We start from the raw sequence: 18,051 nt of genomic DNA on the forward strand, positions 1-18,051 counted from the left end.
ATTGGTCTCACTCCTCTTTTTCTTATTATCCTCAACACCATGGGTATGAGAGGCAGAGGAGTAAACACAGAAACTGACCGGAACACCCACGGTGTCAGTAGGGCGTCCACAGCTTACTGCCTGAGGGTCTCCTGACCTGGCGCAATAACTCTACGGCTTTGTGTTGAGGCGGGACGCCATCATGTCTATCAGTGGCAGTCTCCACCGAATTGCAATCTGTGCTAAGACTTCCTGATGAAGCCCCCACTCTCCAGGACGTAGGACGTGTCTGCTGAGGAAGTCTGCTTCCCAGTTGTCCACTCCCGGAATGAACACTGCAGACACAGTGCGCTTACATGATTCTCCGCCCAGCGAAGAATTATGGTGGCTTCCGCCATCGCCACTCTGCTCCTTGTGCCGCCTTGGCGGTTTACATGAGCTACTGCGGTGACGTTGTCCGACTGGATCAGAACCGGTTGGTCGCGAAGTAAGGTCTCCGCCTGACGTAGGGCGTTTTATATGGCCCTTAGTTCAAAGAAGTGAAGACAAGTCTCTTGACTTGACCAAAGACCTTGGACATTTTATTTTTCCCTGTGTGACTGCTCCCCAACCTCGGAGGCTCGCGTCCGTGGTCACCAGGATCCAGTCCTGAATGCCGAACCTGCGGCCCTATAGAGGTGAGCATCTTGCAACCACCACAGGAGAGATACAATGGCCCTGGGGGAGAGGGTGATCAACTGATGAATCTGTAGATGTGACCCGAACCACTTGTCCAGTAGGTCCCATTTGAAAGACGTCGCATGGAACCTGCCGAAGGGAATGATTTTCCCCGGACTCGGGTGCAGCAATGCCGACACCTGTCTTGGTTTCAAAAAGTTCCTGACCAGAGTCATGAGTTACTGGGCATTCTCTATCTGAAGGTAAACCCCTTTCTGGTCCGTATCCAGAATCATACCCAAGAAGGGCAGACTAGTCATAGGAACCAACTGTGACTTCCGGATATTGAGAAACTAGCAGTGTTGCTGTGACACCTTCAGCAAAAGTGACACGCTGTTCAACAACTGCTCTTTTGATCTCACCTCATAGGAGATCGTCCCAGTATGGGATAACTGTGACTCCTTGCTTGCGTAGGAGCACCATCATTTCTGCCAATTACCCTGAAATTGGTAATGACAATACTGTACCGCAATTGTCAGGTACGCCTGATGGGGTGGATAAATGGGAACATGAAGGTATGCAGCCTTTATGTCTAGATACACCATCAAATCCCCCCTTTTCAGGCTGGCCATGATCGCTCTAAGCGATTCCACTTTAATTTTGAACCTTTTCTAGTATAGGTTCAGAGGTTTTCATTTTAAATAGGTCTGACCGAACCGTACGTATTCGGAACTACAGCCAAGGTTGAGTAATAGCCACTTCCTTGTTGCAGGAGGAGAACCTTGAGCACCACCTGCTGGAGATACAATGTGTGAATTGTATTTAATATAACTCCCCTTCTGGGGGAGAAGCCGGTAGGTCCGATAAGGAAAAACCGGCGAGGAGGCAACTTTCGAATTCCTTTGTAACCCTGAGAACAATTTTTATTGCCCCGGGATCCACCTGTGAGTTAACTCAGATGTGGCTGAAGAGTCGAAGACGTGCTCCCCCTGGGACGGACTCCCTTAGCGGAGCTCCCGCATTCTGCGGTGGATGTAGTAGAGGCCGGGAAAGACTTCTGTTCCTGGGAACTAGCTGTGCCCGTGCCCTACCTCTGGTAAGAAAGGACACTCCTCATACTTTTGTTATTCTGCGACCGAAAGGACTGCATTTGATAATGTTGTGCTTTTAGTCTGTGAGGGAATATAAGGCAAAAGATCAGAGTTACCAGCTATAGCTGTGGAGACCAGGTCCGAGAGCCCTTCTCCACACAATTCCTCAGCCTTGTGAGGTAAACCCTCCATATGCCTCTTTTAGTCGGCATCACCTGTCCATTGCATGTTCCACAGGACAAGTCTGGCAGAAATCGACATAGCGTTGACTCTAGAACCCAGTAGACTAACGTCTCTTTGGGCATGTTATATATATATATATATATATATATATACACACACACACACACACACACATACACACACACACACACACACACACACACACACATACTAGGGACAATAATATGTCATCCTTATCTAGGGTTTCAACCTCCGCTGATAAAGGTATCTGACTACGCTGCTACAGCGCTATAAACCCATGCCGACACAATCGCCGGTCTGAGTAGTGTACCAGAATGTGTGTAAATGGACTTCAAAGTACTTTTACTGCATGCTATCTGCAGGATCCCTGAGGATAGCTGTTAAGTCAGCGCTACCTTTTTGGTTAAACGTGTCAATGCCTTGTACACCCTAGGTGAAGATTCCCAACGTATCCTGGCCCCATTAGGGAAAGGATACTCCCTGAGAATTCTTTTTGGGAAGCTGCAGCTTCTTGTCTGCAGATTCCCGCTCTTTTTCTTCATGAGAGGAGGGAAATTTACCTCAGCTTTCTTCCCCTTAAACATGTGTACCCTTGTGTCAGGGACAGATGAGTCATCAGTGATATGCAAAACATCTTTTATTACAATAATCATATATTGAATACTTTTCTGCCAGTCTTGGCTGTACTTTGCATTAACGTAGTCGACACTGGATTAAGACTCCGTGTCGATATCAGTGTCTATTATTTTGGATAGTGAGCATTGTGAGACTCTGAAGGTCTCTGTGACATAGGGGCAGACATGGGTAGATTCCCTGTCTGTTCTCTAATCTTTTGTAATAAGTTCATCTTAGCACTTAATTTCACATATCCAATCAGGTGTCGGCGTTGTCGACGGAGACACCACGCACCCACACAGATTTGCTCCATCTATTCCTTAGGAGAGCCTTTTACTGCAGACATGTCGACACACACGTACCGACACTCCACACACACAGGGAATCTCTTATCTGAAGACAGGTTCCCCCCCAGGCCCTTTGGAGAGACAGAGAGAATGCCAGCACACAACCCAGCGCTATATAACCCAGGAAAAAACACTGAATGTTTACCCAGTAGCGCTGCTGTAATGTATAATCGCCAAATATGTGCCCGCCCTCTACTTTAAAACCCTCTTCACCGTGTGTCAAGCAGGGGAGAGTCCGGGGAGCTTCCTCTCAGCGGTGCTGTGGAGAGAAAATGGCGCTGGTGAGTGCCGAGGGAGAAGCCCCACCCCCTCGGCGGCGGGCTTCTGTCCCGCTCAAACTTACTAAAATATGGCGGGGGCTCTTTTATATACATGTACAGTGCCCACCTGTACATGTATATATACTTTTTGCCATAAGAGAGGTGTTATATTGCTGCCCAGGGCGCCCCCCCCTGCGCCCTGCACACTTACAGTGACCGGAGTATGTGAGGTGTATGGGAGCAATGACGCACAGTTGCGGTGCTGTGCGTTACCTCAATGAAGCTCTGAAGGCTTCTGCCGCCTGAGACGTCTTCTGACTTAGTTTCTTCTGGCTCTGTGAGGAGAACGGCGGCGCGGCTCTGTGAGGAGAACGGCGGCGCGGCTCTGGGGGTGAACGCCCAGTAAGAACCTGTGTTCACACCCTCTGGAGCAAATGGTGTTCAGTAGCCGAGGAAGCAGAGCCTATCTTAGACAGAAGGTCTGCCCCTCTCTCCTCAGTCCCTCGATGCAGGGAGCCTGTTGCCAGCAGTGCTCCCTGTAAAAATGTAGAAAAAATCCAAACAAAAATGCTTTCTAGGCAGAGAACTCAGGGAGCTCCCTGCAGTGCACCCATCTCGCTCTGGGCACAGTGTAAAAACTGAGGTCTGGAGGAGGGGCATAGAGGGAGGAGCCAGTGCATACCCAGAAACCAAAGCTTTCTTCAAGTGCCCTATCTCCTGCGGAGCCCGTCTATTCCCCATGGTCCTTATGGAGTCCCAGCATCCTCAAGGACGTCAGAGAAATAAAGATTATGCCCTCCTAAAACTAAAGGGATAGATATTTTAATAATGTGTGATGTTTATGTATGGATTTATGTGACAAAGAAAGAAATGTATGTATTGTGTTATAAAATAATAAAGATTACAATATAAAAAAATAAAAAAAAATAAAAAAAATGAATATTTAGGACAAAATGTGGCTGTGTAGCCCATACACCAGGGATTCCAAACTACGGTCTTTAAAGACTTCAAAGGGCCCATATAAACTAGGCGATTTTGAACTCAAAAGTAGCTCACTTTTGGCGTTTTGAGCTACTTTGAACTTAAGATCGCCTAGTGTGCATGGCCGGGCGATGAGCGGTGACCGCTGATGCACACTCCCGCATCATCACCGGCTGCCGCCATCCATCGTCCTGTTTTACCGGCCGAGTGAACCACTTACCCACAGGCACACTGTGATTTTCTGGCAAAAACACCCAGTGTGTATGCATCTTAACAGGTGGTATTCAGAATGCCAGCTGCTGGGATCCCGGCCGCCGGCATACCATACTACACCCCACCTTAACCGTGCATGTGGTACAGATCTCCTAGTTGGTGCACAGGTGTATTAATTACTGGCTGATCCTTTTAAAACATCTGCAAACAGAGCTAATTTTTTTAGTTGTGATAATGAGGAAATCTGTAAAACAAACACAGTGTCAGGAGTCCCTGAGGACTGGGGTTTGGAAACAACAACATACACATTAGTTAAGGACATTACTTTATGAATTCTAGGTAAATAATAAACTAGTATGTAACCTATAATTCCTAGGGTTCCAGGGATGTCCATGGGTCTTTACAACATAGTGTAGAGGTGTGTATATAAGGAAGAGAGTGCAAGGAGAAAAAAATAAAATAGGCTATTTAATGCTTTCACTCACCTCATCATGCTCATGGATATCTTCATTGTGCTTTTTCATACTAATCTGTTCATTAGGAGCCTCTCTTTTACGAGTGTTTCTCTGTCCATTTTCAGACACCCGACTGTTTTCCTCAGATTCCAAAACATGAATATCCCCATTTCCATGAATTTGAGACCCATCAAAGTTATTATCAGCTTTGTAAACATGGTTGTGTTCATCCTGAGCTTGTTCAAATACAAACTCTGAGGTAATCGTAGTCTCACTGTTTTTTGTGCCTTTCCGTCTCTTCTTTTGCTTGTGAAGCTTTTTTTCAGGTTGTTCCTGGGTTGTGTTTGTTCCAGACAATGGCTCGTTCGTTTGCAATTCATTATGCACGCGACTGACTGTAGTGCTGTGGTTATGGTGGCTATTGTTATGAGAATGGTACGTACCATTATGAGTGTGATGGTGCAAATGATGATGGTTTTTTTTATGTTCCACAGGCAAGGAAGTTCCTGCTTTATTCTCTTTACATTTGTTATGCTCTTTTGTAGATACAGTACTTTTTGTTTCATTTATTAGATCTGTGTGGGAATGGGAATCTAGGTGATCATGTACATGCTTTCCTTCTTGAACGTCTAAAACATCCAAATGTGAAACAGGGTCGTGACCAATGTCTTCATGACCTATTTCAACTACTTTCACCTCACCAAGGCCCAAACTGTTTAAAAGCTTTTCAAGCCCATTATATGACAATCTTCCATTCTTCCCGTAGCGATGGAACAATTTTTCAATATAATACTTTTGCTCATGTTCAGCTTCCAGTAATGAAGCCTTACTTGCTGACCCCACTGTAGCTCCATTCTTAAGATATGGTTCTTCAGATATTTGATAGTCATTGTGACTGTGAACGTGGCTTTCTTCGGACGTGTGATCATGCACATATCCGTGACAATGGTTGCAGTGATGAAAAATAAATGTAAGTAAACAAATCAGGCAAAACTGTGTGTCCATATATACCTTCATTTCTATTTCACCTATAACATAAAAAGAAAAACATGGGCAATTTTAAATAATAAAGTTGGACAAATTATTCCGACTGTAAATGTCTCATTACATAACTAACAATAGATCCGCTCATAGATCGCAGAATACGTATATAGAGTCGCATGGTATTGATGCAATCATTCACTAAATAAAATAAGTATTCCCCCAATGTCTAGGATATCTGTTATACTGTCGTACTGCTTTCTAATGAGCAGTAAACTGCTTTTACAAGAGAATGTACATGAAAACTGTAGCTCTATGGATAAAAGATTGCAGTTCACATCAATACACACATATAAAGGGTCTCCTAGAGACAATAACTTTGTGTAAACAACATCACACTGCCTAGTTGTAAATAATGATTATATATATATATATAGCAGCAAAATGTCGGATCGGCACTCTCCTAAAGCTGAAGTATATTGCTCCGGTGCCCTCTGGAAAAGTTCATGCAGATAGCAGACCGTGCGGCAAGCAGCGGCACTCAGAGACTGACAAAGCCAAGGTAAAGTGCTAGTGCTTTTAATTCATGGCTGGTGATTCCAACGTTTCGGGGCACGCAAGCCCCTTTTTCAAGGTGAGCCAAATACAAAGTGAAAAAAACAATGTGAAAAACTTTTACCTTTATGGTGAGGAGGACCCACGTGTGGGAAGGGCAGCATCGTCCGGGGGAGCGTGGAGCTTCCGTCCCGGATGTGATGACGTGTCAGTGCCGCGGTCACGTGACCTCCGACGTGTCTCAGGCCGCCGCGTTGCCATGGCAACCTGACGCTCGGGGATTGTCATGGATGTCTGGGATCAACGCGGGTGTTGAGGTCACGTAGGAGGCGTGACTTGGGCGTGGAGGTATGCAAAAGTGCAGTTAAAACAGGGAAAGAAGCATTTGCTGATATACTGTCAAACCATAAAACAGGTGATTATACATAAACAACGGCCTCGGAGTAGTAGCATCACTATCATCTGGGAATTGATTTTCCCAATTGATCTATGCATGTTGGATTAGGGTTACGCTACAATAAACCCATAATCTATATGATATAAAATACAATACAGTTGGAGGTAAATGCTATACGACAGACATGAGTCACTGGAGTAGGAATTTGTAAAAAAGATGTGATGATACGGAACCGAACATCTAAATTATAAGTGTCCATTTTAGTCATGGTAGGAACTGGTAATGGAGAATATTGCTTAGAAGACACTCCATTGTATTCTATCGTTGAGACCTTTCGGTCTCACAGTGTCCAGTTTGTACATCCAAGTTGCCTCCCGCCTAAGTAGAGTGGCTGCTCTGTCTCCACCTCTTGGGTTGATGGGAATATGGTCGATAATTTGAAATTGCAAGTCCTTCAATGTGTGTTGTTTGTCCACATAATGTCTGGCAACAGGTTGTTCGGACTTCTTGGTTAATAGTGCCGCTTTTAATGCAGACCTGTGCAGTGCAAAGCGTTCCCTGGCGTTACGTATGGTCTTGCCCACGTACTGGTGTTTACATGGGCAGGTGATTAGATAGACTACATGTGTCGTAGTGCAGGTAAGAACGTGCTTGATGTTATAGGAGATGCCAGTTGAGGTGGATTTGAATTTTGAGCCAGTGGTCATTGTTTTACATGTCTCACAGCCTAGGCATTTGTAGCAGCCTGCTGCTTTAGTTAGAAAGTTGGAGATTGGTACAGAGTCAAACCCTGTGATGTCTGGATGTACCACGAAGTCTTTGATACTTCTACCTTTTTTGTAGCACATCATGGGTCTTTTCCTCCGCAACCCGGTTAGGTTCTTGTCGGTAGAGACTATGGGCCACAGTGCTTTAAGGGCCCGTGGGATCACTGCACTGGATGTATTATATTGTGTCACAAATGGTAGGATATCATTGTTCTTCTTGGTGGTAGATGTTAGGAGTTGATCTCTATTGGTAGTCAAGGTTTTTTGTTCATTATCAAGTAATAGTTTGCTATTGTAACCTCTCTCCTTGAATCTTGCGGTGACATCCTTCAAAGCGGATTCAAGTTTGGCAGGATCACTAGTGATTCTGGCAGCCCTGATGTATTGAGATTTAGGGAGCCCCTTCTTGAGGGCTGTGGGGTGGTGGCTGTTATAGCGTAGGAGGGTGTTTTTATCAGTGGGCTTGTGGTACACTTCGGTGTGAAGCACACCATCCTTGATGATGACATTGACATCCAGAAAGTTTAGTTTACTAGAGTCACACTGCGATGTGACTCTGATGGGGGACGGTCTTGTGTTGATGACTTTTATGAACCTTTCGAATCTTTCTTTGCCACCGGTCCAAAGTAGGAACACGTCGTCTATATATCTGGAATAGTGTAAGATATATTGCGTGTATTCATCACTATTAAAGAACATGGTCTGCTCTTCTTCTAGCATGAAGACGTTAGCAAACGAAGGGGATACATTGCTTCCCATGGAGCAGCCACTAAGTTGCCGGTAGTATTTTCCGTCGAATAAAAAGTAATTGCGGGTTAATATTAGTTCGAGTAATTGGAGAAATAGATTGTGATCAAGATTTTTCATATTAGATTTACTTAAAAAGGTTCTCATTGCCGCTAGCCCTTGATCGTGCGGAATGCTGGTATACAGGCTGCAAATGTCTACCGTACAAATGATGGTTTCCATGGGTACCGTGCCAACCGTTTTGAGTAAATTCAAAAAGCTGGTGGTGTCCTTGAGATGGTTGGGTTGTTCCAGGATGAGTGGCTGCAGTATGCTGTCCAAAAAGATGGAGATCGGCTGGTAAAGTGCTTTGTGCGCAGAAATTATAGGCCTGCCAGGAGGGTGGTCCAGACTTTTATGTATTTTAGGAACCAGGAATAGCAAAGGGACAACAGGGAAATCTTGTTTAAGCGCTTTGCATAATTTGCTGGTTATTGAACCGGTGGTATATGCTGAGTCGAGAATGTTATCCACTTCGATTTTGAATTGGTTAGTAGGATCAGTGGTCAGTACTTCATAGACTGACGTGTCGCCCAGCTGTCGGTATGTTTCATGTTTGTAGTCACTCAAGTTCATAATGACTATTCCGCCCCCCTTATCGGCGGGGCGGATTACGATATCCTTGTAAGTGGCCATTTGCTTCAGAGCTTTAAATTCAGAGCGTGACATATTACGATGATGACTCTGATTGGCGTGGGTGTATTTCATCAAGGATTCGTCCAGTAGTCGTGTGAAAGTTTTTATCGATGAGTTGGACGACGGTGGATCGAATTTGGAGCTTCGAACAGAATTAATAAAAGTCTGGTGCGGTTCCAAGCTAGTGGCTGGTGTTTGGACTTGAAAGTGCTCTTGTAGGCGAAGTTTGCGAGTGAATTTATGGAGGTCAATTTGCCAGGTCAGTTCGTCGAATTCATTCGTAGGGACGAATGAGAGTCCATGATTTAACACTTTGATTTCTAGTGTAGTAAAGTCTCGATCAGAAAGATTGTAGATTGTATTCACTTCTTGTTGTTTCTGGAGCCTTTTGTTTTGTTGTCCCCTGCGGGTGGGCGTCCTCTTGTTTTTGTGCCTGCCCCTGTGGCAGGCTTTGCCCCTAAAGGGGGCTCGTGAGATTCAGGGGGACCTTCTGAGTCGGCTAGGACAAAATCGCTGTCACTATTGGAGGTGACATTGTCTTTCTGTCTTTCTTCCCTTCGCCTACGCCAACTGAATCTTGAACGATAATTGTATGGCTTATGTTCGCCGGGTTCCCCCCCGGAAAGCCATCGGTAGACTCGGTTCGTTTCGTAGTCTTCTCGGACTGTCAGTTGTTTGACCCGTTTGAATTTGATTAGCTCCTTTTTGTAATTGTCACAGGCAGTTTGCAATTTCTTAATGGAAGCTTGATTGCTGTCCATGGTGAATAGTGCGTGATGTTCCTGTTCAAAGGACTGTATCTTCTCCCTGGTGATTTTTAGTTCCCTGCCGGCTTCCTCCACCACCAGCAGCATGAGATCCATGCTGCATTTGTTAAGGATACCTGTCCAGCGGTCACAGAAGTCTGCATTGAATCTTCCAATTGTAGGAACGTTGCGAATGCGAAAACCTCTGGGTATCGTCTTATCGCGGTAATAGTTGGACAGGGAAATCCCGTGCATCAGATAGTCCACTTCTCTTTTTTTCAATTTGAGTAGTTGGTGGTAGATGTCATCCATGCAGAGTTCTTCATCCGCAGGGGTGAGTCCCTCAGTGAATAGTAGTCGGTCAGCATCTGCATTAGTGAAGCTGTATAGTCTCTGAGTGCCGCTGCTTGCCGCACGGTCCGCTATCTGCATGAACTTTTCCAGAGGGCACCGGAGCAATATACTTCAGCTTTAGGAGAGTGCCGATCCGACATTTTGCTGCTACCTACAGGACTCCAGTACCATTGTTGCTGCTGTCCACCTGGGATAAGGCACCTCCCACCTCAGAATATGCATGACTTTTAAACTATTGCTTTTCCTTTTACCCTGTGACGAGCACCAATCACAGAAGTCTAGCACAGCACTTTTGGCACTTCAGCACTTTTTATCACTTGCACTTTACACTGAAGAGCGTTTCTGACCTTTGGTATACCTTGCACTTTTGCATTTCTATTCCAATTATGACCTTGGATTAACAAGTGATTTTGATACAACATGTCACAATCAACGGCACGTGGAGCAACATCCAGTAACCAAGCTAAACTATACAGCTTCACTAATGCAGATGCTGACCGACTACTATTCACTGAGGGACTCACCCCTGCGGATGAAGAACTCTGCATGGATGACATCTACCACCAACTACTCAAATTGAAAAAAAGAGAAGTGGACTATCTGATGCACGGGATTTCCCTGTCCAACTACTACCGCGATAAGACGATACCCAGAGGTTTTCGCATTCGCAACGTTCCTACAATGGGAAGATTCAATGCAGACTTCTGTGACCGCTGGACAGGTATCCTTAACAAATGCAGCATGGATCTCATGCTGCTGGTGGTGGAGGAAGCCGGCAGGGAACTAAATATCACCAGGGAGAAGATACAGTCCTTTGAACAGGAACATCACGCACTACTCACCATGGACAGCAATCAAGCTTCCATTAAGAAATTGCAAACTGCCTGTGACAATTACAAAAAGGAGCTAATCAAATTCAAACGGGTCAAACAACTGACAGTCCGAGAAGACTACGAAACGAACCGAGTCTACCGATGGCTTTCCGGGGGGGAACCCGGCGAACATAAGCCATACAATTATCGTTCAAGATTCAGTTGGCGTAGGCGAAGGGAAGAAAGACAGAAAGACAATGTCACCTCCAATAGTGACAGCGATTTTGTCCTAGCCGACTCAGAAGGTCCCCCTGAATCTCACGAGCCCCCTTTAGGGGCAAAGCCTGCCACAGGGGCAGGCACAAAAACAAGAGGACGCCCACCCGCAGGGGACAACAAAACAAAAGGCTCCAGAAACAACAAGAAGTGAATACAATCTACAATCTTTCTGATCGAGACTTTACTACACTAGAAATCAAAGTGTTAAATCATGGACTCTCATTCGTCCCTACGAATGAATTCGACGAACTGACCTGGCAAATTGACCTCCATAAATTCACTCGCAAACTTCGCCTACAAGAGCACTTTCAAGTCCAAACACCAGCCACTAGCTTGGAACCGCACCAGACTTTTATTAATTCTGTTCGAAGCTCCAAATTCGATCCACCGTCGTCCAACTCATCGATAAAAACTTTCACACGACTACTGGACGAATCCTTGATGAAATACACCCACGCCAATCAGAGTCATCATCGTAATATGTCACGCTCTGAATTTAAAGCTCTGAAGCAAATGGCCACTTACAAGGATATCGTAATCCGCCCCGCCGATAAGGGGGGCGGAATAGTCATTATGAACTTGAGTGACTACAAACATGAAACATACCGACAGCTGGGCGACACGTCAGTCTATGAAGTACTGACCACTGATCCTACTAACCAATTCAAAATCGAAGTGGATAACATTCTCGACTCAGCATATACCACCGGTTCAATAACCAGCAAATTATGCAAAGCGCTTAAACAAGATTTCCCTGTTGTCCCTTTGCTATTCCTGGTTCCTAAAATACATAAAAGTCTGGACCACCCTCCTGGCAGGCCTATAATTTCTGCGCACAAAGCACTTTACCAGCCGATCTCCATCTTTTTGGACAGCATACTGCAGCCACTCATCCTGGAACAACCCAACCATCTCAAGGACACCACCAGCTTTTTGAATTTACTCAAAACGGTTGGCACGGTACCCATGGAAACCATCATTTGTACGGTAGACATTTGCAGCCTGTATACCAGCATTCCGCACGATCAAGGGCTAGCGGCAATGAGAACCTTTTTAAGTAAATCTAATATGAAAAATCTTGATCACAATCTATTTCTCCAATTACTCGAACTAATATTAACCCGCAATTACTTTTTATTCGACGGCAAATACTACCGGCAACTTAGTGGCTGCTCCATGGGAAGCAATGTATCCCCTTCGTTTGCTAACGTCTTCATGCTAGAAGAAGAGCAGGCCATGTTCTTTAATAGTGATGAATACACGCAATATATCTTACACTATTCCAGATATATAGACGACGTGTTCCTACTTTGGACCGGTGGCAAAGAAAGATTCGAAAGGTTCATAAAAGTCATCAACACAAGACCGTCCCCCATCAGAGTCACATCGCAGTGTGACTCTAGTAAACTAAACTTTCTGGATGTCAATGTCATCATCAAGGATGGTGTGCTTCACACCGAAGTGTACCACAAGCCCACTGATAAAAACACCCTCCTACGCTATAACAGCCACCACCCCACAGCCCTCAAGAAGGGGCTCCCTAAATCTCAATACATCAGGGCTGCCAGAATCACTAGTGATCCTGCCAAACTTGAATCCGCTTTGAAGGACGTCACCGCAAGATTCAAGGAGAGAGGTTACAATAGCAAACTATTACTTGATAATGAACAAAAAACCTTGACTACCAATAGAGATCAACTCCTAACATCTACCACCAAGAAGAACAATGATATCCTACCATTTGTGACACAATATAATACATCCAGTGCAGTGATCCCACGGGCCCTTAAAGCACTGTGGCCCATAGTCTCTACCGACAAGAACCTAACCGGGTTGCGGAGGAAAAGACCCATGATGTGCTACAAAAAAGGTAGAAGTATCAAAGACTTCGTGGTACATCCAGACATCACAGGGTTTGACTCTGTACCAATCTCCAACTTTCTAACTAAAGCAGCAGGCTGCTACAAATGCCTAGGCTGTGAGACATGTAAAACAATGACCACTGGCTCAAAATTCAAATCCACCTCAACTGGCATCTCCTATAACATCAAGCACGTTCTTACCTGCACTACGACACATGTAGTCTATCTAATCACCTGCCCATGTAAACACCAGTACGTGGGCAAGACCATACGTAACGCCAGGGAACGCTTTGCACTGCACAGGTCTGCATTAAAAGCGGCACTATTAACCAAGAAGTCCGAACAACCTGTTGCCAGACATTATGTGGACAAACAACACACATTGAAGGACTTGCAATTTCAAATTATCGACCATATTCCCATCAACCCAAGAGGTGGAGACAGAGCAGCCACTCTACTTAGGCGGGAGGCAACTTGGATGTACAAACTGGACACTGTGAGACCGAAAGGTCTCAACGATAGAATACAATGGAGTGTCTTCTAAGCAATATTCTCCATTACCAGTTCCTACCATGACTAAAATGGACACTTATAATTTAGATGTTCGGTTCCGTATCATCACATCTTTTTTACAAATTCCTACTCCAGTGACTCATGTCTGTCGTATAGCATTTACCTCCAACTGTATTGTATTTTATATCATATAGATTATGGGTTTATTGTAGCGTAACCCTAATCCAACATGCATAGATCAATTGGGAAAATCAATTCCCAGATGATAGTGATGCTACTACTCCGAGGCCGTTGTTTATGTATAATCACCTGTTTTATGGTTTGACAGTATATCAGCAAATGCTTCTTTCCCTGTTTTAACTGCACTTTTGCATACCTCCACGCCCAAGTCACGCCTCCTACGTGACCTCAACACCCGCGTTGATCCCAGACATCCATGACAATCCCCGAGCGTCAGGTTGCCATGGCAACGCGGCGGCCTGAGACACGTCGGAGGTCACGTGACCGCGGCACTGACACGTCATCACATCCGGGACGGAAGCTCCACGCTCCCCCGGACGATGCTGCCCTTCCCACACGTGGGTCCTCCTCACCATAAAGGTAAAAGTTTTTCACATTGTTTTTTTCACTTTGTATTTGGCTCACCTTGAAAAAGGGGCTTGCATGCCCCGAAACGTTGGAATCACCAGCCATGAATTAAAAGCACTAGCACTTTACCTTGGCTTTGTCAGTCTCTGAGTGCCGCTGCTTGCCGCACGGTCTGCTATCTGCATGAACTTTTCCAGAGGGCACCGGAGCAATATACTTCAGCTTTAGGAGAGTGCCGATCCGACATTTTGCTGCTATATATATATATATATATATATAATCATTATTTACAACTAGGCAGTGTGATGTTGTTTACACAACACGGTCCGCTATCTATCTATCTATCTATATATATATCAATATATATATATCTATATATATCTATATATATCTATATATATCTATATATATATCTATATATATCTATATCTATATATCTATATCTATATCTATATCTATATCTATATATATATAATAAGATTCTACTCACCGGTAAATCTATTTCTTGTAGTCCGTAGTGGATGCTAGGGACTCCGTAAGAACCATGGGGAATAGATGAGCTCCGCAGGAGACTGGGCACTCTACAGAAAGATTTAGTACTATCTGGTGTGCACTGGCTCCTCCCTCTATGCCCCTCCTCCAGACCTCAGTTAAGGAAACTGTGCCCGGAAGAGCAGACATAATAAGGAAAGGATTTTGGAACCCAGGGTAAGACTCATACCAGCCACACCAATCACACCGTATAACTTGTGATACACTTATCCAGTCAACAGTATGAACAACAACAGGGCATCAACAATGGATGCCAACATAACATAACCCATTATTAAGCAATAACTATATACACGTATTGCAGAAAGTCCGCACTAGGGACGGGCGCCCAGCATCCACTACGGACTACGAGAAATAGATTTACCGGTGAGTAAAATCTTATTTTCTCTAACGTCCTAGTGGATGCTGGGGACTACGTAAGGACCATGGGGATTATACCAAAGCTCCCAAACGGGCGGGAGAGTGCGGATGACTCTGCAGCACCGAATGGGCAAACTCAAGGTCCTCCTCAGCCAGGGTATCAAACTTGTAGAATTTTGCAAATGTGTTTGAACCCGACCAAGTAGCAGCTCGGCAAAGCTGTAAAGCCGAGACCCCTCGGGCAGCCGCCCAAGAAGAGCCCACCTTCCTTGTGGAATGGGCTTTCACAGATTTTGGATGCGGCAATCCAGCCGCAGAATGAGCCTGCTGAATCGTGTTACAGATCCAGCGGGCAACGGTTTGCTTTGAAGCAGGAGCACCCAACTTGTTGGGGGCATACAGGATAAACAGCGAGTCAGTTTTCCTGACTCCAGCCGTTCTGGCTACATACATCTTCAAAGCCCTGACTACATCTAGTAACCTGGAATCCTGCAAGTCACGAGTAGCCACAGGCACTACAATAGGTTGGTTCAAATGAAAAGATGACACCACCTTTGGCAGAAATTGGGGACGAGTCCGCAATTCTGCCCTGTCCATATGAAAAACCAGATAGGGGCTTTTACATGACAAAGCCGCCAATTCTGACACACGCCTAGCTGAAGCTAAGGCCAATAGCATGACCACCTTCCACGTGAGATACTTTAGCTCCACGGTCTTAAGTGGTTCAAACCAGTGGGATTTTAGGAAACCCAACACCACGTTGAGATCCCAAGGTGCCACTGGTGGCACAAAAGGGGGCTGAATATGCAGCACTCCCTTAACAAACGTCTGAACTTCAGGAAGAGACGCCAGTTCCTTTTGGAAGAAAATGGATAGGGCTGAAATCTGGACCTTTATGGATCCCAACTTCAAGCCCATAGTCACTCCAGACTGTAGAAAGTGCAGAAATCTGCCCAGTTGGAATTCCTCTGTAGGGGCCTTCCTGGCCTCACACCAAGCAACATATTTTCGCCATATGCAGTGATAATGCTTTGCTGTCACGTCCTTCCTAGCCTTAATCAGCGTAGGAATAACTTCCTCCGGAATGCCTTTTTCCGCTAGGATCCGGCGTTCAACCGCCATGCCGTCAAACTCAGCCGCGGTAAGTCTTGGAACAGGCAGGGTCCCTGTTGCAACAGGTCCTGTCTGAGAGGCAGAGGCCATGGGTCCTCTGTAAGCATTTCTTGCAGTTCCGGGTACCAAGGCCTTCTTGGCCAATCCGGAACAATGAGTATTGTTCTCACTCCTCTTCTTCTTACGATTCTCAGCACCTTGGGTATGAGAGGAAGAGGAGGAAACACATAGACCGACTGGAACACCCACGGTGTTACCAGGGCGTCCACAGCTATCGCCTGAGGGTCTCTTGACCTGGCGCAATACCGTTGTAGCTTTTTGTTGAGACGGGACGCCATCATGTCTACCTGTGGCAGTTCCCATCGATTTGTAATCTGAATGAAGACTTCGTGATGAAGTCCCCACTCTCCCGGGTGAAGGTCGTGCCTGCTGAGGAAGTCTGCTTCCCAGTTGTCCACCCCCGGAATGAACACTGCTTACAGTGCTTGCACGTGATTCTCCGTCCACCGAAGAATCCTGGTGGCTTCCGCCATCGCGACTCTGCTTCTTGTGCCGCCCTGGCGGTTTACATGAGCCACCGCAGTGATGTTGTCTGACTGAATCAGCACCGGTTGGTTGCGAAGCAGGGGCTCCGCTTGACTCAGGGCGTTGAATATGGCCCTTAGTTCCAGGATATTTATGTGCAGACAAGCCTCCTGACTTGACCACAACCCTTGGAAGTTTCTTCCCTGAGTGACTGCCCCCCACCCTCGTTGGCTCGCATCCGTGGTCACCAGGACCCAGTCCTGTATGCCGAACCTGCGGCCCTCGAGAAGGTGAGCACTCTGTAGCCACCACAGAAGAGACACCCTGGCCCTGGGGGACAGGGTGATCAGCCGATGCATCTGAAGATGCGATCCGGATTATTTGTCCAACAGATCCCATTGAAAGATCCTCGCATGGAACCTGCCGAAGGGAATGGCTTCGTACGATGACACCATCTTTCCCAGGACTCGCGTGCAGTGATGCACCGACACCTGTTTCGGTTTTAAGAGGTCTCTGACTACAGCCACAAGCTCTTGAGCCTTCTCCGTCGGGAGAAACACCTTCTTCTGGTCTGTGTCCAGAATCATGCCCAGAAAGGGCAGACGCGTCGTAGGAATCAGCTGTGACTTTGGGATATTCAGAATCCAGCCATGCTGTTGCAACACTTCCTGAGAGTGCGCTACGCTGATCTGCAACTGCTCCCTCGACCTCGCCTTTATGAGGAGATCGTCCAAGTATGGGATAACTGTGACTCCTTGCTTTCTCAGGATCACCATCATTTCTGCCATTACCTTGGTAAATATTCTCGGTGCCGTGGAGAGCCCAAACGGTAACGTCTGGAATTGGTAATGACAGTCCTGTACCACAAATCTGAGGTACTCCTGATGAGGCGGATAAATGGGGACATGCAAGTAAGCATCCTTGATGTCCAGAGACACCATAAAATCCCCCTCTTCCAGGCTTGCAATGACCGCTCTGAGCGATTCCATTTTGAACTTGAATCTTTTCAGATAAATGTTCAAGGACTTTAAATTTAATATAGGTCTGACCGAACCGTCCGGTTTCGGTACCACAAACATTGTGGAATAGTATCCCCTTCCCTGTTGAAGAAGGGGAACCTTTACCACCACCTGCTGGAGAAATAGCTTGTGAATTGCCGCAACCTCTACTTCCCTTTCTATGGGGGAAGCTGGCAGGGCCGATTTTAGGTAACGTTGAGGGGGCATCACCTCGAATTCCAGCTTGTATCCCTGAGACACAATCTGTATAGCCCAGGGATCCACCTGTGAGCGAACCCACTGGTGGCTGAAATGTTGGAGACGCGCCCCCACCGCTCCTGGCTCCACCCGTGGAGCCCCAGCGTCATGCGGTGGATTTAGTGGAAGCCGGGGAGGACTTCTGTTCCTGGGAACTAGCTGTAAGG

The 18,051-nt window shown here is 46.0% G+C and overlaps 1 protein-coding gene across 6 annotated transcripts in view; it reads right to left on the minus strand.

Moving 5' to 3' along the window:
* The window catches only part of SLC39A10 (solute carrier family 39 member 10), a 250,766-nt gene that overhangs the window by 118,355 nt on the left and 114,360 nt on the right, over nt 1-18,051 (minus strand). For all 6 annotated transcript variants that reach the window (XM_063934145.1, XM_063934149.1, XM_063934144.1 and 3 more), the window contains exon 3: nt 4,833-5,830. In XM_063934145.1, the coding sequence (XP_063790215.1) occupies nt 4,833-5,819 (987 nt within the window). In that variant the 5' untranslated portion in view covers nt 5,820-5,830. The remainder of the gene's footprint in view (nt 1-4,832; nt 5,831-18,051) is intronic.

Source organism: Pseudophryne corroboree, chromosome 7, assembly GCF_028390025.1.
Source record: "Pseudophryne corroboree isolate aPseCor3 chromosome 7, aPseCor3.hap2, whole genome shotgun sequence".
Lineage (NCBI taxonomy): Eukaryota > Metazoa > Chordata > Amphibia > Anura > Myobatrachidae > Pseudophryne > Pseudophryne corroboree.